Genomic DNA, 25470 nt, shown 5'->3' with positions numbered 1-25470 from the left:
ATGCAATACGGCCACCGTCTCTGCTGACGGCCTTCCTAACTAAGAAGGTTCTTCTGAACTCTGGATCTGCCTTGTTGCTCATAGAATTGGAGCCTGACTTATAGTATGAGTGCCCAAATGGAGCCCTATGCTTGGCCACCTCATCCTGCTGCCACTGATCATTTAGGCTTGCCTGAATGACAGTCTAGATCTATGCCTCTTCGTCATCTGGAGCGGACACCTCTTCTGACTTGCTAGAGTGATAGGTAGGTGGCTCTGCCGCTCGACGGTCCACCTCTGTTTTCTTCTTGAAAATTCTTTTCTTCGCTACTTTGATATCAGCGAAGTGTTTCTTCATCAGCTGTCGAACCTTCTGTGGACATTTCTGGTACATAGATACGTCGAGGTAACCGCTAGCTAAGTGCTGCTTCAACCTGATTACCCCTCCTTTCTTGAACTCTATGTTGCACTAGTTGCACTTTCAATGGTGCCAACCTGAGAGCATTTGCCAATGATCCCAACCAATATCACGCTCTAACTTCTTTTTTCTTGGTTTCATTCTTGCAGATTTATCAAATACATCAGTTTATCAATTATTTAAAAATAACAAAATTTTGTTACGATTAAGATAATATTTTTTACTTTAGAAAATACATCTGATTTATCTGATACATAATACTAATTTTCTATTATTTATTTATTTATATATTTTTAATAAATTTTAAATTAAAAATATGTTTAAATACAATAAATTCAGAAAATATGTTTTCTACTTCGAAAAATACTTCTGAAATATGTATTACGTACTACTAATTTTTCATAATTTTTGGTATTAATTATATATTTTTAATTATTTTTAAATTTAAAAATAATTTTTAAATATAAATATTTAAAAAATTAATTTGAGCTCAGATCCATGTAGAACCCTACAATGGATGCTACATATATTTTTCTAGGCCCATGCATCAAAGGTTACTTATTTCTCAATTTTTACCAAAGCTAGGCTTAGGCCACTATACGTATGATCGCATCAAAATTTGAATAAATGGATATCAAATTTAGCTGGAGGGTAATTTGCATGCCCCTAAATACACTTCTGATTTTACAATTTTTTTTTTGAATTTTATTTTATTTTATTAATTTTAAAATATATTTTTAATTTTTTAAAATTATATGTAATCTGAAAATTAAAAATTTTCATGTCATCGTGTAGATTATTTATTGATCTACAACATATCATAAAATCAAACGAAAATCAAAAATCTTGGTATGATCTTCTCTTATGTTGCAAATTTAAGGTATTTTTTGGAGTCCAGAAAAAAAGAGAGAAAATGAGATAGGAGAGAGGAAGAATACCTTATTTTAGATTGGATCCTCTTTCGATCATGCTGAGTCAGCATTTATTTCGCTGTGGGGAAAGGGGGAGTATTCAGATAGGTTGGGAAGGCTTGAGAAACTTCTCGGGCCTTCTTAATCAGTCTTTAAAACAAAAGAAAGAGAAGGAGGGGGCCCGGTTCGAAACCGGTTCGACTCGGTGCAAACCGTTCCTCACCAGTTCCGCAGGGAACTGGCCGGTTTGGACCGAATCCGTGTAGTTTGTGACTGGTTCCGGCCTATTCCGGCCGGTCGGCGGTTCCTATCGGTTCAAAACCAGTTTCGGCATATTTGGAACTGGTTTCGGCAAGTTCGGAGCCAATTCTGAAAAAAAGAGGCGAACCGACCTGGTCCCCCGCCAGGTCGGCTCGGTACGGGCCGAACCATCTGATTCAGCCCAGTTTGGCGAACCTTTTAAACTACTATTTTTTGGGGGCTGTGATGGTGTCACAATGATGTAGAAGATGGTGCAACATCAGCCATTACCTATTTGCGTGCTATTAACTAGTTTCCTTAACAGTTCTCTGTTCAGATACCATAATATCATCCTCTATGGTAAGTTTTGACGACCATAAAAACCTTGTCTCATTGTTGACTTGATTTAGCATTAAAAATCAATCTTCGTATTGCAGTTGGATCTTTTTTTAACCATTGATCATCAGTCTGGGAGAACTCTCGACCACAAGTTGATTAATTGTTCGTACAAGTACAACTGTTGAAGCATTCAAAATTCAGCAGATCTACAGGAAAATAAGAGTATCTTGGTCAAGTTTAATATGTTGTTTTGGTCAAGATTTTTTTTTTTTCGTTTTTTCTTTCTTGCCTTTCATTTTGGGCAAGCTAATGCTTGTTATCACTAGATTCCCAGGCACACGTCTGTGCACCAACTACTTTAATTGTTATTCTTTTTCCTCAGAAAAAGAATACTTTAAATTATTATATTGCCACCATGGACAAATGGAAGCAAGAATTGCGAACTCTATTGTAGATTCCAAGTTGACTGCTTCTGCCTTTCTGGGTTCATAACCCCATTCTGTATTCCGTTCTTCTATGTTAATTCACTTCATTTTAAATTATTATTTATATTTTTTCAAGAAATTACAGTTCTAGATAATTATATTCATCCACTTATTGTGATACTTGCATTTATTTGTTCACATTTTGCAGGTTTTGAGAAAAACGTATATATGTATGCATCTCCCAGTAGTTTAGATGTTAATGAATTTTCTGGATCTGAATCAGCACTAGGGATGGGGGGTTGTAAAGCTGGAAACAAAATGTGCAGCCTCCAAGAGAAAGTAGGAAGCTACAGATTGCCAGCCAAGGATTGTGATATCTGCTGTAGTGAAGATGGTTTCTGTCATGACTGCTGTTGTATTCTGTGCCGTAAAACTATTGATTGGGCATTTGGAGGTTATAACTTTATTAGATGTGAGGCAACTGTGGATGAAAATCTTATCTGTGGGCATGTTGCACATATTGAATGTGCCCTTCGTTCTTACATGGGTGGGACTGTTGGAGGAGCTATTGGTTTGGATGTCGAATATTATTGCAGGCATTGTGACAATAAAACCGACCTTATATCACATGTGGCCAAGCTTATAAGAACATGTGAATCTCTTGACTCCAGGGGTGATATTGAAAAAATTCTAAATTTGGGCTTCTGCATCTTGCGGGGCTCTGATCAAATGAGAGCAAAGAGCTTTCGGAACCAGATTGGATTTATCTTGGATAAGGTACTATTTTTAATTTTTTATGATTTAGTTTCACTTCAAGGTGCTGCATCTGTAATGCATGGGAATTTCTTCCCTCGTCTCATTTTATGATTTCTCAACAACATCATTATGTGTGATATTTGATCCAGCTTAAACAAGATGTCCCTCTTGGTGAAATCTGGAAGATGGAGGATAGCATCTCATTGTCTGCTACAGGTCAGTTTTTCCTACATCTCTTTCTTGGGAGATTATTATTGTGGCACCCATCACATTTATTACAGTTAGTAGCAGTTGGATATAGATAATATGGTATTATAAAAAAATGCCAAAGAGGTGTGAATTGAGCTTATGTTTGGATGTTGATCCCTAGTACCGTAAAACCTTATTCTGACTAATAAATGTTTTCACAGGTACTTCAGTCTCAGTTGCCCAAATATTTTGGTGCTTCACCTGTCATCTATTTTAATCTCATTTTAGGAAAGCTTGGATGCTTGGTTAAGTGTTTCTTGAGTGCTTTATCGTCTGCTTTGCTCATAGTCTTTAATTTTCTAAGCCAGCATAACAAATGTGCCTTTGTCATTCCTCATGTCTGTATCATTTTCATGAAGCCATTTTCTTTAACGTCAATGCTAGGATGGGATGCTAGTATTGTTACATTGTTATCTAATGGACATCTTTTCTCATGAGAGCAAGGTAACAATGAATCATGTTTTTATCTTCTTCGAAGTATTTGCAGTCGACTGGGTCTTGTGCTTGATAAGCCTTCCACACAACACTAGTAAAAGTTCATGGGATGACTTTTTTAAAATCTATCCTGTATTTCCGAAAAATTAGTGCCATGCCACCTTCTTAAACATCCACCAAATTGTTAAGGTAGGACCTTGCACGCTTGATAGTCTATCAGCATTTGATTAACATTGAACAACATTCAAAATATGTTGGTGGATGAGGAGATTTGTGGTTATTATGTCCTCAAAATATTGAAACACCGACAAATAGTTGTTTGAGGGTTCTTGTTTAGACTGCACTTATTGTAGAGAACTCATTAACAGCCACTCCTGAGCAAACAAAATTATTTTAGACGACTCCAAAACTAGGCACAGGGTTTTTGGATCCACGTCCATAAAAGTAATGTTAAGGAAAACAATATGGAAAAAGGTTGTGAAGAAACATTTTTCTAGCTCAAATGCGTGCATCATCAAGGATAGGCATTTTGAAGAGAAGAGAGAAGATTGAGATATTGACACTCTTTTGTGAAAATTCTCTCTCAACTGAAGATTATAGACATATTACTATGGGCTACCTCCAGCTAACAATGTGCACCTGTAAGTAAACACTCATCATGCCCACTGATCGCTTCATGCTCTAATTATTGTTTAAAATGCAGTCCAGTGCAGGTACATATGCATTTGCATATGCAGATAAGGCCTGATGACTAGACAACAGTGGCATTTGGCCGCATATTGAGCCATTAGGAGCCTATGTAGACCAGAATAACTTGCATATGAAGCTCAAATGCGTTTGAATTGTAATGACAATTGCTTCTTGTTTGATAGGTCACATCCAAAAAAAAAAGGGAAGATCAAGAAAACCTGGCTTCCTTATCATTTAAATCATGCATTCTTTTTGCTTGATTTTTGATTGTTCATCATTTGATAATTATATTTTTTTTCTTTTGTTGCATTAGTGAACCTGAAGTTGAGCATAATTCATAAGGATATATTGTTACTTTTTATGTTAATATTTAAGATTATACTAAAATGGATTTTCAAATAAATGTAAGAGTATATATTTTTTCACTTCCTGATTTCTTGTATTTCTTTCTTGTTTACTTATTTTTGTCTTATATATGAACTTTATCTAGTTCTAAATACAAAGTGCAAATGCACCAATATACTGCATATGCACTATGCATTATTTTGACCACGTGCACACTGCAGCTGTTTTTTAAAACCTTGGTCCAATAAAAGCCCCTTTTCTTTCAAAGCATTTTTTTGTCAATATGTTCTTGTTATACCATGCAGGTTTTGCATGCATTCTAGTTACCGAACTTTCCATCTTTTGTAGGTTCTGCAGTGGATTCATTGTTACCAAATGATATTTTCTAGTTTATTCAGCATTTTTATATCGTAATTCTCATTTGATGTTATCACCCATTCACAATCATCCTTGTATTGATGTTGTTTATTCAACTTCTATATTGCTATAGAAATTTTAGTAACAAGCCATGCAATAAAGAGGCGTGACTCATTATCCTAGCAAAAGAATATAATTTACTTATTGTATGTTAATATGATGGTTCATGAATTCTAGAAGATTGTTTTTTTATCATCTTTATTACCAAAGAACCATTAATTTTTGTGAGGTAAATAGAAGCCAACAATCTAGGGTCCTAAGAGGAGCAAACAAGGGACAAACCTAACCTTTTGGCATTTTTTCGCACAAAGTGGCTAGCCTATACTCGAACTTGTGCTACTGCACTTGTTAACCCAAGCCTTTTACCATTGCACCAAGCAATGTTCCCTAACTTTTTGTTAGGTAAATGTAAATAGTCTTTTAGCATATAGCTCCTCCCGTTGTAGATAATTTGCAAAGAAAAACCTACTTATCCCAGAAATTCACCAACAATGCACCAAGTTAATTTGCAATTAACAGTTTTTGGAACATTCACCAAGTATAATAGGACTAATCTCTTAAAATTACTATGCAAAATTACTCATGTCTCTCATTTCCACCCATGCTCTCCTACCTTGGCTGGTTGTCATTTTGGAGCTTCTAGATAATGAGCCACTTATTTGATGTCGTTGTGCAATAACTAGTCTAGGATGGCGTTCTTACTGTACAATTCATATCTTCATGATTTTGAATCCATTTCTAGCAGTCAAGACTCAAGAGTGTTCATGGAGTGTATTAAGCACCTATTGGAGGGCTTAGATCAAGCAAATAGAGAAAAACTTGAAGACAAAATACTAGTGTATCTTAGGTTGCACTTGATATCGTATCAACTTTCATCTTTGTAAATCCTAAAACCATAAACACTGTTTTTGTTTTTTCCTTATAAATTTCTGACAACGGAAACATGTTTGCCAGTTGCTTCCTTTTGTGCTTTACATAATAGAAAGTAGAAAAAACATTTTTTTAGGTAAGTAGAAAAATAAAATTCATCTGAGAGATGTATTTCTTTACCATTTTATAGAATCTGTTCATTTACCAACACAAACAAATTGCATAAATATCCATATAAATTTTTAACATATGATTTATTACAGGTATAAATTCAAAATCCAATAATAATTAAGAATAAAACATAATCATGTTCCAATAATATATGTTCATGCAAATTGTCAAAAAGTCTAGAAGTCCAATTGAAATATGAAATGACATCTAGTTCACCTTTTCTCCTTTTCCCTATAACAGATGCTTTATTATCCCAAATTTGGGTCATATGATGCCATTGTGTTGGTGTTATGTTTGCTTGAATCCTCTCCCATGATGTGTTTCTTTGTAGAGACTGTTCATAATTGTCATCACTAATAAAGCCCCTGCTATTATGATCCTCAAACAAATAATATCTTGAAACACACGTTCTAATTTAGGGTACAACATGCAACCACATTGCAATGTGTGTGTGATTTATAGGAAGGCTTTTGTTTGAGAGATTAGGAATTGAGTTTTTGGTGCTCCAAAGCAACACTTGATAACATTGTGCAAAGATGAATATTTGTAGGTTTGTACTATGTAGTTAAATAACTTCCTTCCTTTAATAGGATTTATTTTGGCCCCTATACTAAGGTGATATTTCTCTCCTTGATAAGGTAAGAGAAAACCTAGTATATTGGTATATTGGATCGACGAGATAAATTTTTCTGTTTTAAATATGTAAACTGTTCTTACTTATATTCTCTATATAGTTTATAAGATAAAAAAAAAATATTATTGGATTAGGAGGGTGAGCCGTGGTGCAATGATAAGGTTGCTCTATTGTGAAATGGAGGTCATGGGTTTGAAATACGGAAACAACCTCGCCACACATGGGGGTAAGGTTGCATACATGTGACCTTTCCCCAAAACCCACAATGGTAGGAGCCTTATGTACTGGGCCATCCTTTTTTGTTGGATTACTTTTAGGGGGTAAAGGGAATTTAGTCAATTCATACCTTGGATTTGTTATTTAGTCTGGGAAAATTATGGTCATTTGTTGTTCCCTCCCATCAATCACTATGCATGTAAACCTCATGTCAAATGAACATGAGGCCATGATATTCTATGGTATATCTATCATCTGTCCATGTTAAGGAATTTTCTGATCCACCAGGACACATGCATCAATATGGGTTCCTTACATAGTACCAACACAACACAATTCTATGTAAAGTAGAGATACAAATTCTTTCTACCAACACAATTCAACGTAAAGCAGAGCTACAAATACTATCTACATTGATAGGAAAAAAAGAAACAAGTATAGAATTTATTGAGTGTCCAAGAGAACTACCTCAGAATAAGGATGATATTTAGGATAAAACCAAATCTTGGGAGGAGTCTGGTCAAAAGATGGGGGAATAATTTCCTTCCCATTGTGACATCGGTTCTTAAGCATTTTATTTAGTGTTGGGATATGGTTTTTTTGGAAAGCTGGAATCTTTCTACCATGATCCAATTCTTCTTATTGTGAGATACGGTTGTCAAGAAAATAGCAACTTTCTCCTCCACGTATAGTAACTTTGATTTCTTAAAAGAGCTATTTCTTTTTCAAGTTTCAATGGATTGCTTACATTCATAAAAACATGTGGCTTCATTCTAAGTTGGTCATAAGCCTTATTTTGGTGACCTTGATGTACTTGTACAGTATATTGATGCCTTGTTAAGCAGGATTTCCTACATGGCTGCTTGCATAATTATATCTAGTGGTACTCAGCAAGGGCATGACTATTGTGAATCCTACTCGTTATCCATATTGAACTCAAACACCCCTATTGACTGAATCATGGTGAGCAGATACCATTGTTTCAGCTTCTTGACATTAGATGGCGATGAGAATGTATATAATTGGAAGCACCATCAGTGTCGTCTTTCATAAATTGTGCTAGCCAAATATAGCAAAATATATTTCTAGAACTTTATTGATAATGGACATTTACCACGTCCCTGTTGCATACCACAAATATTTAATCCATGCCATGTCATGGACAAGAGACATTGCCACATTTTATAAAGATGTAGCATTCATGTAATATTCAAAATATACATTAACAAAAAATCACACAACACTAAGAAAAGTTTTATAGATTCCTCATTGCAATCTGAGCATTCATAAAGTTCCATAGAATAAAGGATCAGCATAAGACCCACAACATCAGAGTATGAAAAAAACATGTCTATAGGGAACACCTAAGATAACTAAAGTTAGTCAAACATATCCTCACCTCATTTAAGATTTATTAGCTAATCCATCCCTGTCTCCTTTGGCATCTCTACGAATATCTCCATACATAGCTCATCCTCTTAACTTCTAGATCGCCTTACCACAATGCACCCTATCTATGCCTAAGAAGGCATTGCCACCATGCCCTCTTTCACAATCTTCCTTTGATATGAGGTACAACTAGTCAAAGAGGCTATTATAGTAGGACTGCTCTATAGTTTTTTCCACAACGTTATTCTTATTTTTCCTTGCTCATTGATAGTTCCTAGTGCAGCAATTAATGCTGAAGAAAAACTAGCTCTCTCTCCCTAGTGAGATGTTGGTCAATGCTAGAATGATCTCCTGTAGTATTGTGGGAGTGTCTTCATTCTCCATCATCAGAACAATCATGATTGGGAATCTCCAAGTTCTTGTAATTATCAATGACTGAGGGGCTTTTAAATGAAGGATGCATCACATGTCCCCTAATTATAAAATCTCCATATATCATGTGCATGTTTTTGAAACTTGGTTACCGCTTCTTTTGAAATCTCCTTGCAACATAAGGATAATTCACTATATATCATAACTTGATACCTGAACATATTCAATTATCATATAAAAAGTAGATGTGATAAAAACAACTTCCAATGCCTTCGTATTTTAAATTCTACCTTACATAACCAAACACATATGTTGTCACTGACTACCCGTTAATGTATCTATCTATCTATACTATTATGTAATGCAAATAATCAGGGTTAGACTCCACTCCAAGCATGGAACGCAACTTTTTTTTTCCAAGTATACCTCCACTTTCCCGTTTCCCACTAGATGCTTTATCAATGTATGTGAAAACAACTTTGTTGTTTTATTCAGCATGACTCCATGGTTTCCTCCTATACCTCATATCCAATGAGGCCTTCATAATCATGCACATAACTTGTGCAAAAGTCTGGTTATATTTGATTTGCAATGTCTTCTATCATTGGACTCTCTCGTTGTAACTGAACTAATGTTTCCTAGGGGTGGTAATGAGTTATGTCCGGTCGGGTTTGCTTCGCATCAAATTCTGGTTGGGTCAAAAACCCTTGACACATACGCACCCCATTTATAATTGTTCCGAAAAGTGTAGACCCATTCCCCATTCCCAACCCATTTATTTTATAAGGACTCGTACTCGTACCCAATCTGCCAACAAGATTAGTGCTTCACTTGTCAATTGTATACCTTAGTAAATAAAAATAAAATATGGTCAAAAGTAGGGGGTTAGGGGTTGGCATCCAAATAGAGAAGAAAGCAAGGAGAAAAAAATCAAAGTGGAGAAGTAAACATGGTATTTTATGAATCTTAAACACGAAATTCCCTTCGCTTTTCTTTTTAGCATTATTTATTCCTTTAATCATTAGTTATGCATTCTTTACTTGATTTGGCTATGGCCCATCATATAGTTCCCACTGTCCTAGGGTTTAGGGATGGATTTTGAAGGAGTGCTCAACTCATGGTGACCCATCAAGTTGAGAGGGCCAAACCTATACCCGACCACTTATAATCAGATTGGTCTTGACAACCCATATGTTATAACAAACCCTCCTAGTTTTTAGCAGGTTAGTAGGTTCGCTCAAAAATTGCCACCCCTGAATAGTAATCTAGTTTTTTTTGTCTAGGCAAGAAAAATATGAAAAACTATTTTGCTTCAGTACATTTTTCATTATGCCATCCATTTGTTTTAGTTGAATGGTTGATATTAAAGTATTAGCCGGTCACAACAGGTTATACTTTCTGTGATACCAGTGATTTTGGTAAAAATTGTTGAGTTTGATGTAAATATGTGGAATACGAAGGTTTTGATATGTAGGGGACTATGGAAGGAGATTATCTAGCATAACTTGTTTGGGTCATATCTTTAGGACTTCTTTTATGGAATGGAATGGAATTTAAATTGAAAGTAATTTATTGGAAAGTCTTGTCTCCAAGACGTCCTGTTAGAAAGGAAAAGAATTAACATCTAACTTCAATTGTTTGAGAGTTTTTTTCTTTCTATGTCTCTCTGTAGATGTATCCCACACACTTATCTCTAGGACTTATCCAAACTCATCTATCTCTCTTGGATTGGGTGAGCTGGGGGAGGGAGAGAGCAACATTGGGCATGAATTGTTAGATCAAGGAGAAGAGATAGAGGAGAGGAAAAGAAAAGAATACTGGCTGTAATGCTCAAAACCAGTAGTCTTTTTTGGTTTAGAGGGCTGAGATTTAGTCTAGATAAAAAATACGATAAAAAATGTACTGAAGCAAAACTTGTAAAATGCATCCATTAGTGTATTGATACTACTAAGAGGAAATCGGCATCATTAAGAGGGTTCCACTTAAGGGTTCCACTTAATGCCTATAGGAAAAAATCATGTACAAAAGGTGTTTGGAATAATCTTTAATTTGCCTATGTATTTAGAGTCCAAATGGATCTTGGAATTCTTTAGATTCCTACTCCAAAAAATGCTTGAGAATGCTAATATATATGAAAATAGAGCAAAACTCCATGATTATATTTTTGTCCTTTTAAGGTGTAAATTTTTGCATTCAGGAGTTATGTTGCATAGCTTATGTTTGTACAAAATTTAACATATGTTACCAATTATGATAAATGGTTGACAACAGTGCGTTGACCAATATTCATTAATTTATTCATGTATTGGCAACTTGGCACTCATGTTAGAGGCCATTTATGGATAGTTTGCTGTTGTAATCAACCACATATAGGAAGATTTTTGGACAAAGGAAAGATATTTGCAAGAGCAATCATCCAAGAGGAGTTACTCGTGAAGGAAATCACCATGCAAAGGAAGTTATTGCTGGAAATAACTTATTCTTTCATGATAAAAGCAGAAGAAGACTTTATTTCAAGGATCTGACTTTCTTTTCGTTGTCATGGAACAAGGCTATTCTAGCCATGCATCTTAAGATTAAAATTAGGATTTATCCTCTAGAATGGAGGTTTGAACTACTCTAGAGTTTTCCTTGGTACTGTCAATCAGTTTGTATTATATATTCCCTTGTTACTATTATTGGTGTCTTAATTATACTATATTTATAGTCTTATTGTATTCTTTTATTCTCTTGTAATGGATGGATTGATTGTATAATTTATCCCCTTGTTACAATTTCAATGATTATCCTTGTTTGGATATTGACTATTGCCATGACAATTGTTATGACTATGACGGTGATTATTGCTATGATGATGACATTTGCCATGATACGTTAGATGAAATTCAAGAGATCCTAGAGACACAACATGCTAATTCTAAAGCATGGAATGATTACAAAAGCCAACAAGAGGAAAAGCAATGCCAACTTATGCATGCATTTTTTTGGTGTACAATAACACATTTGTAATATTATAGTTCCATATTTAGATTGGAAGGAAAATGTAAAGTCCTCAGAACAAATGAAAAAGAATCTACTATTTCTCTCATTGGACATGGCACACTTCATATTGACCAACCTAAAAAGTTTCCCTAATGTTTCCTAATGGGAAACAACTTACCATAGCGTGCTTTCATTCACATGGGCAGCATGTGCTTGCTGCAAATACATATACAAGAAATACTAATGTTCACCATTATCAGGGTGCCTAGTGTTTGGCCCAACTTCCAAATGCTACCCATTTACCCTCATATATTGCATTAATCCTAGTGTGCCACATAATGGAATTGGGCAAGGAGTGGAGTGCAAATCACTGATAATATTTTGTCTATGATGGTCATGTTCGATAGGCACATTTGTTATTGAAATTGGGAATGTTTGTACATATAAACATATAATGTGAGATATTTGGAGAAACTAAGTAATGATTATTATAAGTTATTTAGGTTGTTACAAGTAAGACTTGGTGGCAGATAGAGTTGACTGGGTCAAAAGGAAAGTAAGCCATTTTTTTAAACCAAAAGGAGGTCGAAGCCCCTTTAGAATTACAACCTATCATAGCAAACACTTCTTGGAACAAATGCTATAAAGATGGGGGAGACCCATCCGTCCAAATTCTCTACTCTAGCTGTTGGGAACCGGCATCAGCTACCCAACTGTCCAACTTACTCTCTTCCCTCAAAGTATGACTACTTGGATCTCGAGAAAGAAGACATCATATCCCATGCATATCTTCAGCAAGGGTAAGCCATCCAAGATTGCGTTCTGATTAGTCAGCCAATGAATCACTATCTAAGAGTCCTGTTCTATCCAAATGCCCTTATGGAAATCCTTCCATGCAAGTTCTTCAAGACCCTCCAAGGGCAGCCTTCACCTTTGCCACAAAACAACATTGGGTCAATTAGACAGGACCTGCCTTGACTACCATGCCGATGACATTACTAAGCCGAAAACTAGCTCCAGCAACACCCTTACTCTTGATAGCTCAATGAAAGTTTAACTTGATGTACCCTAGTTGAAGGGACACCCAGAAAGTGGCATATGATAAGCTGAAAGTAAGTTGCTACTTGATGAAGGTCCACTGGTAGGAATCGACAACTCTTTGCATACTAATATTCATTCACCAAGGTTTGGAGAACGACAACATTCCTTGATAATGGACTCAATTTGAAGTCATCAATTACCATTATAATAGAAGTAATGGTCATTATTTGCCTAGATATCAATGTCAGCATACTTATTTCGGGCTTTGACTCGATCTTTTCAAAATAAGATAATAGCTATGATCAAGGTCTGCTGAACCGGTCGGAACCGACCGATTTAGCCTGTACCGTACCGGTACCGGCCTTTACCGGTATGGTACAGCCATGGAAATCGGTTTGGAGTCGGAACCGAACAGTTTTTTGCCCGTACCGGTGCAAACTGCGCCGGTTCCCACCGGTACTCGCAGGGAAGAAGGGGGGAAGATAGGAGAAGAGAGGAGGAGAGAGGGGAAGAAGACCTCTCTTGCGCTACCGGGCCTCTTTCTTCCTCCTGAGCACCTCACGGGGAAGAAGACCTCCCTTGCTTGCGGGAGAAGGGGGAAAAGAGAGGAGAAGAGAGGACGAGAGAGGAAAAGAAGAGAGGAGGAGCTCGGGAAGAAGAAGAGGAGAAGAAAAAAAAAAGAAAAGAAAAAAAAGAGAGAGGCCGCGGGGAGCGCGCCCACGCACGGGGGCATTGGCATGAGTCTTGCGCATGAGCGCGAGTGGGGAAATGCGCCCTGACTCATGCCCGCATGTGTTCCATGCAGTGGGACCGCGTATCCACGCACAGGGAACCGTGCCGTGGTTCCCGTGCGAGCTCGCCGCGCGGGGTAGCAAGCCCATGCGCTGCCTCACGTGGGCTTTTAATGCCACAAAGGGGCATTAAATGCCACTCTGTAGCATAACGTGTCCGCGCACGCGTCCACACGATTTTTTTTTTTTGAACCGGTTCGGTATCGGTTCCAACTGGTACCAATCTCCACTGATACGTCGGTTCGGTCGGTTCCGCATATTTTGGCTATGATGGTGATCCTTATCATACTATATAAGAAATAATGGCAGGATACTCATTTTATTTGATCAAGCCATAATATATAGCATATATTATTATTTTTGAAATGACAAGATGCTTACTGTATACAAAACATGGATTGTACCATCCATTCTGATGTGAAATTAGCACTATTACAAGTGCCGAAAGTCAAAACCATCTATACCGGTACATATCGAGCGTAGTGTTTCATATTGTTGTGTACCGACTACACCAAGATAAGCCATACCCTACCGAACTGAGTAGTACAGGGTGTACCGTACTCTATTGGTTCTATACTGGTATGTGGTATGGAGGGCGTACCAATGCTCGGTATGCTGAACCGGCCCCCATGTCGGGACTACTGATGCGTAACAAGGTGGCACTAATATGGGGCTCAGTACCGCGATGGCGTATCTTGGATGATACCATACTAACATGTAGTGGTTGGTACCAATTTTTTTCGATTGTCTGACACTATCAATATTGGTACATACTAAAAATGGTAAGAGATTTGGTATTGGCATTTAAACCTTGATAAAAATGCTACTTTATTGGGATATTTGGCAAAAGACATTATAATATGACAACCAAGGTCGAAGGAATCGGTACTGGGTATCGTACCGGTTCTCCGGCAGGACGAGTCGGTATGGACTGTGCTGGGCCTGTACCGACAGAGTCAACTGTACCGTGGGAGAGAGACAAAGAGAGAGAGAGAAGGGGAAGAGAGGGAGGGATACTAACGGAGGGCCGGCGGAGGCCGTGGCAGGCGAGGCCGTGGCCAGTTTTTCTATTTCGAACTTGCCGACTTCACTTAAAAATAGCAAAATTTTTTAGCCGCAGCCGGACCCCTCCCCCTGCGGACTCCTCCAGTCCTCCGCCGCCACCCGCCACCCTTCCCTCTCCCTTCCTTCCCTGCTCTCTATTTCCTTCTCCTTCTCCGGCTTCAGCAACGGGTCTCGTTTCTATTGTCGAAACCGTACCGGTGAGCCCGTACCGGTGGCTCACCGGTACGGCTCAGAACGGCCGGAACCGTCCGGTTCGAGACGGTTCCGCCGACCTTGATGACAATAATTAAATACTTTATTTTTATTCTTAGTATATATGTTAATGTTATTGTCATAATAGGAGGCCTCCGAGACTGTTATAGCAATCTTTATCTTAAAGCATGACATTTACCTAAAATGTTCTGGTATATTTTATTTAGCCCACCATTTGATGACTTTAGTGTTGCTAGAATTATGAGCAAGGATCATAATGCTTTTTTTGACTTTTTTGCGGAGCACTGATGTAAACCAGTTTGTTCACACATTTGTTTAGTGTTAAAAAATTGCTTCTTTCTGCAAAAAATTCTATTATTATTTTGTCATTGATGATATTATTGTAAAAAAGAATCAGAAAAGTGCATTTAAAATTCATTAATAGTAGTAAATTATTGAACCTAAAAGAAGTGAAATCATATGGCACATGCATGGCATGCACCTGGATACATTAATACATGCATTTGTACTTGTCATCGGATTAGGTTTTATTGTTGGTTCATAATGATGCATCTATATCAAGCTTTCCATTTCGTAATATTTTTGATAGTTTTGGTTTTTGAGCTAAGTTGAGCTTTTCTTTGTTTACATTCTCTAAGTAGTTGAAGTTAGTATGATCTCCAAGCTCATTAATACAATATAGGATGGTAGATTTCTTCAGATAGACCTAAAAGTGTCAAAATTTACCATAATCTATGACTTATGATGCCATCCTTTTTTAAGGAAACCTATTTCTTTTAACATGAAACAGCTAGGTTAATGAAGAATACAAAAATGTTGGTATGAAGATCATTGTCTATGATTGCTTAGCAATGACTATGGTAGCCTGCCTTGTTGATGGAGTTAATTATCAAGGAAAAGGAGAATGACAACTAGAAAAAAACTATCTTGTGCACATGCAATTCATGTTAGTGATAAAAAATAGCTCACTTTTAACTGTAATTATTTATTACTACGTTATTCTATTTTTAGTAAAATGTTAGTAATTTTTATCTTGATTTAGAAATTATTTCTTACAATTTTTTGGAAATTAAGCTAATCAAGGTTGAATAATGAGATGAAAACTGGAGAAAACTTCTGATTTAAAGTTAAAAGGATATGTTGCTTGTTTTGTTCATGTTAATATATGATTCACAATGGAATTCTTTTACTCAAAATTCTAGACAAGGTACACCATCTTGGTATCAGACCCCTATACCGCACACCGGTTCAATACTGGTATGGTACGATCATTATGCACCGGTACCGACTGGTACAATATTTCTTGATTCTAGAGTTAGTGGAAAAGTTAGTATAATATTGAAGAGATTAAATAATGATGCCTTTTGAGATAATATTAAGAAATTCCTATTCTTTTCTGAATGAATTTAAAGTACATAAGTCTTATGAATTTAAAAAATCCTTCTTTTGGTATAAATCCTTTTTAACAATATAACATGTCAAGATCATTAACCCATGACAATGGATGAAAGGAATCAACTTCATGTATAAATCTAGAAAAATCAAACTATTTTTGTTTAAACTTGGAAGAGTAACATGGGATAAGCAAGGTATCTGGAGCTGTTAAAGTGCTGCTTCCCTAGTAGTTGGCTATGGTAACCAACCATGCCTAACAAGTAACCTTTGTTGCCATTGTGATCTGCTGCTCTGTTGATGCACCGCTGTCAATGACTATTGCTGCCTTCAATGCCGTTACCAAACAATAGCTTGTTTATGTTGCTGATCCTGCTAGCTTTTGAAGCAATCCTTCCTTGACAATATACAGTGCTGGTAATCTTCTCATGGAAAATGACAAATATGAAGGATATAATAGTTTGCTCCTCTAAAGGTGACTTCTAAACAAAGTAAAATACAAGCAAATAAAAGAATGAATTAAGAGTTGATCTTTTTGATTTTCATCTGTGCTAAATCTGTCATATTGTTGCCTTGTTTCTGCTCTCTTTCTTGCTACTGCCTTGCATGCATCTTCAATTCACAGATGATTATGCTATTGATTCCAACCTTGCCTAAGAAGTTATTGAGAAGTTCTTACTTTATTCTTCAATTTCTCATCTATGATCTTCATAATTGCTTACATAATGATTTAATAAATAAATCATTTTATGGTATCATGGTAAGGTTTAGAGAAAATTCACAATATTTTGCTAATTTGTCACAAGTTACTCTACTTTCGCTTCAATTTTCCTTATCATCGAGATGCTTTCTCTATTGTTAAGATTATTGACCATTAATTAACCATTTAATCCTCTACTTTTCTTGTTTTCATAGTTTTTTTAGAACTATGATTTTATATTTAACAAAATGATCCCAAGACCCTGAACTTATTCCTATGACCAAATTGGGGCTGTTAATGGTTTAGCTTTGGCTTGGAGCCTTGGACAATTTCTAGCTTATTTCCAGCTTAAAGTTGGCCAAGTCTATTAGCTATCTCTTGCTTGAAGCAAATTCATTTTGATGACTTTTGGGCCAAGTTTTGCCCATCAAAGTTGAACCCAAACCTAATTTGGCTTGATCCTAGAATTTTAAGAAAGCAAGTGAAAGAGTGGGAATGTTGCATCAGGTGGCATCCTCTAGTAATGATCAAAACCAATGTGTATGTGTGCTCCAAACCGCTCTTGATATGGGCATACAAGTGGCAAATAGGTACATTTCGGCAAATGTAGAGGCCAATGGTTAGTGGCAGGAAAATTCAACTCAGGATTTTACCTTGGTTTGGTATCCCTTAGAAATTTGCTCGTAAACCAACTTCCCCAGTGCTTCCTTTAAAACTCCTGAAGAGATTTTTGCATCAGTATCCACTCCTATACCATCTCTCAATTCAGGTAACCAAGGACCAAAAGAGTAGGGAGGAAGATGAGAGGAAAAAGTGGGGAAAGAAGAGGGGGGTGGAGGAGGGGCAGGGAAGGAGATAGGAATCATCATGGATAAAGGAGAGAGGGGGCACCTGTAATTAGATTGTTTTAGGACTATATTTAAACATAAGGTTTTTGTTCAGTCTTTAGTTGTGAAGTTTAGTTGGACCAGTGGTTGAGCCATAAGTATGAAATTATTTGAATTTTGAATCGTAGCTTGAGTCAACTTAACCTAAGCCTGGTTTGATTGTATTTTATCAGAAAATTTTTAACAAGCCCAAGCAAGGTTCGCGGTACCGATTGTACCAATGTACTGGTGGACGTCGATACTGGTATGGTACCGGTACAGTACCAGTGGAGACCAAAAGAAAAAAAAACGTGCGGACGCATGTGCGTCCGTGTTAAATGCCACAGAGTGGCATGTGGCATTGCATATCCCGCGTGGGGTGCCCGCGCTTGGGCCGGTGCGAACCGGTCTGGTTCGCACCGGTACCTGCTTGTACCGTGCAAACCGGCCTTGTTCGCACCGGTACATGTATGGAACCATTCGGTTCCGACTCAGAAGAGGTCGGAACCGAAATCCAACGCCGTATCGACTGGTGCCTGTCGGTTTAGCTACTTTAGCATACCATGAGCCCAAGCCTATAGCAATCTTGGCCCAACACAGCCTTAGAATTGCTATCTTCCCAGCCATCACTCCTACTTTTGCCCACCCTCTCCGCATGGCTCTTGGCTAAACCCTAGAACCCTTTCTAAACCCTAATCTCCACTTGCTGTCCCATCTCCAACACGTATGATGCATATAGAAGCTGTCAAGCTTCAATTTCAACATCAAGAGTCAAATTTTGGGAGTATTGAATGTTAGATCTGAATTTTGAAATCATTACATGTTGAGGTTGAGTCTTTTAGTGTTATTTGTATCTTTAGGATGAGACATTCTGGATGGCTAGATTAGGTGATCGAATGCAAGACTTAAGCATCACTTAAGTAATGAGGTTCATAGGAGGGGACAACCAATGAAGCACAAGAAGAAAGGAGAAGAGCAACGAGCTGACACTATCTCCCATCTCCCTTTTTTGGTTGTCAATTATGTCACTGGTTCAACTCTTTATCATTCAGGGCCCAAATTTGCTGCATACTTGGGCTAGCCCTCTAGATCATTTGCTAAGACACATAAGAAATGTGTAGCAGTCCCACACCATAGCCAAGTGCGCACACACATGCTCCTTGCCAGACACGTAAGTTTGAACTCTGGCAACCAAGGTTTTGTGTACTGATCTGTACCACTGAGTACTGGGCATACCTACCAACTTGATAAGGTACTTGTATGGTATGGGGACTTTATATGGTATTGTCCCGACACATCGTATAGCTGTTGTCTTGCTTTAAGCAATGTACCATGTGTCATTGCAGAGGTGTACTTTATTAGTTTGACTCATACCAGTAAGTTATCAGTACGAGGTCTGGTACAAAGATTGAAAACCTTGCTTGCAACACCCTCAAATGTCCAGAAGCAACCCAACGGTTGCGATGTGCATGAACACCTCCATGCTATATACTTTCTTCTTGAGAACACAACCACAAGTCACCTTTGTTTTTTGTATTTTCTTTCCTTGTAAGTCAAGCTCCTTGTGCACCTTGCCACCTTTGAGCTGAGCGTTATAGGCCGTTGGCATGACTGACCGCTCTGTTACTGATGTATTGCAAACCTAGCTGGCCTTTGATGCCACAAAAGTCACATGACATGGTCACATTGCTTCTGCAATGCATGGCAGTCCTTAACAAGCCTAACATCTCTGCCAAAAGACCAAGTTGCCAAGTTGACATCCCTCACTTGATGTTTAACAATCATCACTCATTTTCATTTATTCCTGTTCTTTATGTTATTTTCCTTAATAGATTTGGCTGGAATTTCATGTAGTTATATTGCATCATTGGTGCATCATAAAGCAAGTTCTATATGCACAATCTGATATGTTAGACTATCTGTCTGAAGTTGTCTGTTATCCAGATTTCATGCGTTGCAAACAATGATATAAAATATGCATACGAAATGGTCCAGTAAAGTAGAATAATGAGATCAAACTGAAATAGTGCTTGGAAGTGGTTTGGCATTTTCGATCTCCTCAATAAACATAAATTCTGCTTGGAAGCTTGATATCAACTTTGAAATTCAAGCTTGTTTGTTCATACATACTTCAGCTAAATTAATTATATAAACAGAACTGGATCAGAAAGGAATAGAATTTCAATTTTGAATGCATTGGATTTTTTCCTTCCAAACTTCCCATGACAGGAGATCCTCAATTTGATTCCATTAACATGAAGCTGTTACTTCTTCATGACCTTGCTGATATATAAATATTTAAAAATTAAAAATGCAAGACCTTGAAATTTTATCAGAAGAAGTGATCGTCCTTATTTTCTTTCAACTTTTTTGTTCAAAGACATTTAGTGTTAACCTGGATGGTCAATTTCCTTTTCTTGCATGTGAATTCCTATCCATACTTTCGTCATTCATCTGTAGGAAGTTATTATTTGCAGCTTTTAAGAAAATATCGGCATTCATTTTTTTTCTCTAAATTCAAGAAATACCTGTATTAATTGCTATATACTAGATTTTTTTCAGGATTCAGTATGTCCATCTGATTTATTTATTAAACTGACAAAGCTTTCTTTTTCATGCAGAAGATACCTCTTATCTTGGAAATGAGATAATGATTTTAGGAGCATCGAACATTACAAGATATAAGATAAATGATGGTCCCAAAGATGAGGTCGAACATCTACAAAAGAATGATACAGTTGATGGGAGAACTCAGCTGCCAGTATACATAACTTCAGATTATGATAATGTGTCTCTGAAGCTTGAAGATGATATTGATAAGATACTTCAAGAATTGAAAAGTTCACAGGATTTGGACCATAGAATTGTGGAGCGAAAGCTTTATTATCAGAAAGATTATCTTCTCAGTTTATATCGACAGCTTGATTCAGAAAGATCAGCACTTGCAAATCCCATGTCTTTACCTAATTGTGGTGATTCCGAAAATCTTCTTGCCAATGTTCTGGACAGAGTGGATCAAATAAAGCATGAGGAAGAAAAACTTAGGAATATGATGAAAATTGCTAAAGGATTTGGACAAACCAACAAAAGTATCCTTCGCGAACACTTTGGACTGGCTGCTGATGATTGAACAATGTGAGTATCTATATTAGTTTACATTGTTATGTTATATATCTTGTTTTTACAATTGAGAAAAGGATAACATTAATAATATTTTCTTAAGAAATAAATTAAGTACAACCAACATGTAATGCTTTCTTCTATCCTATGTCCCCTAAATTAGTTGCTAAAATAAAATCACTAACGTCAGTCACACTAATTTTTCATTTATGAGATGTTGAACCAAGGGTCCCTTCATGTATTATGCTGCCCACTTAGTTGTCTGGTAGGTTCATTATCAATATTTTCCCCGTAATAACCGGATGCCAGTCTCCTATTCATTCTTTTGTTCATGATCTTTGGTTATTGGTTCTATCTATTCTGATGACCACAGAGGCCTCTCTTTTTTTTAAAAAAAAACAAAAAAATCTCTGTTTGTACTTTTTTAGTTATTGCTTCTGTTGTTTCACATTTCATCATGGAGCTTACAACAATCTGAACATGATTAGGTCTACGAATGCAATGGAAAAGCACACATTTCCTGGTCTCCGTCCCAGTTTTCTGCATTCATAGAACTGGAAAGACACTTGATATTGGGATGTTCTTAATATCATAAGAGGGGTTTGTACCGTAAAATACAGTAAGCATTGACAGGGTTTATCCATCTTGTTCAATCAGGTGGTTTTGATTTTTTTTGCATTTCTCTGCATTGATGGAATATTTCAAGTACTGATCATCTTGACTCTGGATATTAATCATTATCACCTTTATCTTCTTGGATGAACCTGGAAAATCAACTCCAGTATTACCAGTTTTGTTGTCTATCAAGCCAGGTTGAAGTAGTCAAAGTATGATTTAGCAGTTATTCTAAGTATGTTGTGCTTAATAGTAGCATGGCCATGGGGTGCGGTTAGTGAACTGGATCAAAATTGCATTGTTATGCTGCTTGCTCATAGCATGATTGTCATTTCCAACAGCTTGTATGTTGTAGGATCTTGCTTGATGTTAATCATCTTTGCTTTTTGGAATTTCATATGGCTTTGATGATTCATTCGCTTTCACTACTGGGTTTCTTGCTATTTTATTAAGCCTGGAAACAGCTCAATTAGTCTTTTGGTTCTGCTGATCAGACAATATCCGACGACATAGATCGAACACCAGGTTCTAGGTCCAGATGGAATTCAGGTTATATCCAATGACAATTCCTGGATAAATTCAGTTATCCAGGTTTATGAATAACCAATTCGTGGCATCCCTTATGAGTGCATTAAACAGTCGAGTTCTTGGTCTAAATTTCATTCATAGACCACTCCTCCGCTGAGTTAATGTGATGTCAAGCTTGCACCATTCTAGCCTGCTTGCACTGCTTTGTCAGCTTTTGTTGGCAATACTTAAGCGTTTAACCCATTTACTTTGTTTCAACGGATATACATTTTTGACCCGTTTAATAAATAAGTCAGGTTTGGATTGACAGATTTTTTATCTATATATCTGACACGACCCCTATCTTCTCGGATCCGACCCAATTGCTGCCCCTACTTTGCTAGCTTACTTTTGGATTTGGGATGTTATTGGGGCTCCTGATGCAGATGAGCTGAATAGTGCCACACAAGGTCATCCTAGAATCCATAATTCTCCATGCTTCGCCCCCTCTTTCTTTTCTTTTTTTTGTTTTTCGTATTGAAAGCAAATGATGTCCTATAAGTGCTTGGAAACCTAGTTAGGCAATAGAGACTGGTGTTGCAAACCATCCAAGCTGCACATTTGCTGCTCGGGATCAGCTCAGTCAGTAGCTTGTTTCAGAAAATGAACCAAACTCAAATAGATTCAGAGCATGGCTCATAAACTAGCAGAGCCTGAATGCAGGTGGATTAAAAATAGGGGAAACTTTGCTCTGCTGGAGAAAAGTCAGCTTAGAATTGATACGAGCTGAACTCAAAGAATGTAGCTTAATCTCAGCTTGATCCCAAGCTTTTATGTATCAAGCCAAGCACAAGCAGCCTGATGGTTGGCTCGGTTCGGCATGTTTGCACCCCATGGTCATAATATACTGCTCAAATTTTGCTTGGCTGTGTTCGAACTGCATCAGACCATGATATGTAAAACCTTATGCGAACCATGCAAACCTGTAGACACCATGGAAGCAACTACTTGGGTGCTTTCAATAAAGTCAATTCGGGCGGAGGCTGGAGAAGAAGATGATAAATCTTTCATCCCATTCTTGTACATATATGTAAACTATCTTCTTATTATGACTAAACTATCTTCTTATTGGAAACCATGTGGTCAATATATTTCATATCATTCTTTTCGTCGTAGTTCCTGCAGCATCTTGATTCCTTGTACAGCATCTTAGAAGTCAAGTCCTGTTCAACCAACTAGACCACGTATTGGATGGCAAAAGAATTGTTCACTTTCTTCAGTATTTGCCTCAGGCTTGCTGAATTGTAAGCTTTGATGGCTACTATATTTGTGGTTGACGGCAGAGCCACTTGATCTTTTCGAATTTTCTGGCTTAAGTTGGCATCAAGTAGTTTATCTCGAAACATTAGTGGTCTGACTTTAATCAGTTGGAACAACTTCAATGATGAAGGATCAAAATTGAGGAAGACTGAAACTAACCATCTGATTGCAATGGTTTCTCTGAGGACAGTAACTTATTTTTCTCAGAATCCAGGAAGCTATTTGGCCAATATAGGTGGTTCACATCTCAGATAAATTGGTTGTTATGAACAATGCTATGCACTGAAGAACCTTTGTGATTATATTTTCTAATCAATCTAAACCAAACCTTTGTAGAAAAAACCAAAATTTTCATCAGAAGCTCACATCTTATGAGCTCACCTTTAGCAAGTAACATTCCCTAAGATTGCAAGGCAAATAAAAAAGCAATAAATTGGAACCATGATCAGTTCCAAATGAAGGCCGACAAAGAGGATAAGAAATTCTCAAAGAATTCAACACAGATAAATACTTTTAAAATTTGTCTATGGTGGATTTTATCCCCTTGCAATCTAAATATTGGTAGTTGCGCATGGTAACTCAATTTAATTTCCTTATAAAACAAGCAACAGTTGTTCCACTACTTCATACTAAATCTAATGTTTTTTTTGTTACATTAATAGTGGTGATTGTACTAAATCAAATGGTTCAATCACCAAACTGATACAATGATTAAAGCTGTAGTGAAAATTTGTGCCAAATATTGGTGATTTACCACCTGAAAGAAAAAGAAAGAAAATAAGAATTCTTACTGAAAAATGGTCAGTTGCCATCTCAAATCAAATAATGATAGTTATCTTCATCAACTCAAGGACTTACCACACTCTGATTTGCTAAATATTTGAGCATTTCATAAACTGAGCATACTGCTCGTCCCAACTAAATCAGCTAGACTCACCATCTAGTGAACCTTATTAGGTTAGCTTGCTCAATTGCAGTAAATCAGTTATATCTTATATAAGTTAAATAAGACTAGGCATCAGCATACATAAGAGTGAAATAATAGCCACTGGCTGCTCATAGTAACATAAGTGATGAAGAATTAAATTTAACATGACAAGGGGAACAACATGCTGTAAATCCAATCAGTAATGATACTTCCAACACCTATGAAAAAAGTAGTAAGTCATGCTACATAAAATTCTGATAAAAATTTCGAGCAACCTGAAAGTACTCTAGAATATCATATGCATCTTTCACGGAGTATTCAGTGATATTTGAATATAATTGTTGTTGCTGGAAATAGAACCCAGGGGTGATCGCGGACCAAATGGAGGAGCTTCCGCCGCGGGCGGTTATAGAAGGCCGTCTCTGGGAGATCGTGGCGGCTGACGGCTACCTCCGGGGAACCTACAAAAAGCCTAGCCCGGGGATTCCGGCAAAGGCCCTCCGATGCTTAAGTCAGAGAGGAATTTGTAGACAGTTTTTAGTGGAGAAGCCCAGGCATGGAGGAGGAAGAGTCTCCGTCTTCTTGGAGTTTTTCCTCTTTATAGGAGGTGGTGTGGCAGTTACATACTATCAGATGTTATGGCGGGGATTTCGGATTGAAATACGTTACCTCAATTGGCCTGGAAATTTGAATTAGCTGGCCCTTGGTGGAAAACAGAAGGATTTGAATTCGACAGTTATCATGGCGTAGATTGGGGGGGTCGATCCCGAATATGGAGAGCGTGGTAGCTGTTTCGATTCGGAGATCAGCTTGATTTTCGGTGGAGTTGGCTGTGGGTTTTGACTGGGTCCTTTCTAGCCTCGAGGTCGAGCGAGCTCTGCTCGGTCAGGGCGCGCTTGCCGAGCTCGTGCTCACCAAGCCCATGGCTGCAGAGACCATGTCTATTGAGATCACGTGCGTCGTCGGATTTGGGTTCCTCAGTCACGTGCGTTGGTAGGCCCACTTTTCCCCCATCAATAATGAATAAGATCATAACTATGATTTACTATTTTAGCGAAGTAAGCATTCTATTTT

The 25470-nt window shown here is 37.3% G+C and overlaps 1 protein-coding gene across 3 annotated transcripts in view; it reads left to right on the top strand.

Moving 5' to 3' along the window:
* Positions 1-21789, top strand: part of LOC103712345 (uncharacterized) — a 30694-nt gene extending 8905 nt beyond the window's left edge. For 2 of the 3 annotated variants that reach the window (XM_039118194.3, XM_089928448.1), the window contains 4 exons: positions 2521-3089; positions 3218-3284; positions 20528-21041; positions 21515-21789. In XM_039118194.3, the coding sequence (XP_038974122.3) occupies positions 2521-3089; positions 3218-3284; positions 20528-21036 (1145 nt within the window). In that variant the 3' untranslated portion in view covers positions 21037-21041; positions 21515-21789. The remainder of the gene's footprint in view (positions 1-2520; positions 3090-3217; positions 3285-20527; positions 21042-21514) is intronic. The other variant, XM_088714213.2, reaches the window with a different exon arrangement.
* The last annotated feature ends 3681 nt before the right edge of the window (positions 21790-25470 follow it).

Source organism: Phoenix dactylifera, chromosome 18, assembly GCF_051530095.1.
Source record: "Phoenix dactylifera cultivar Ajwa chromosome 18, Ajwa_hap1_PhDact_Kaust_v1.1, whole genome shotgun sequence".
NCBI classification, from domain to species: Eukaryota; Viridiplantae; Streptophyta; class Magnoliopsida; order Arecales; family Arecaceae; genus Phoenix; species Phoenix dactylifera.
Note: the sequence above shows the minus strand (reverse complement) of the source record. Positions and strands in the feature narration are given on the sequence as shown.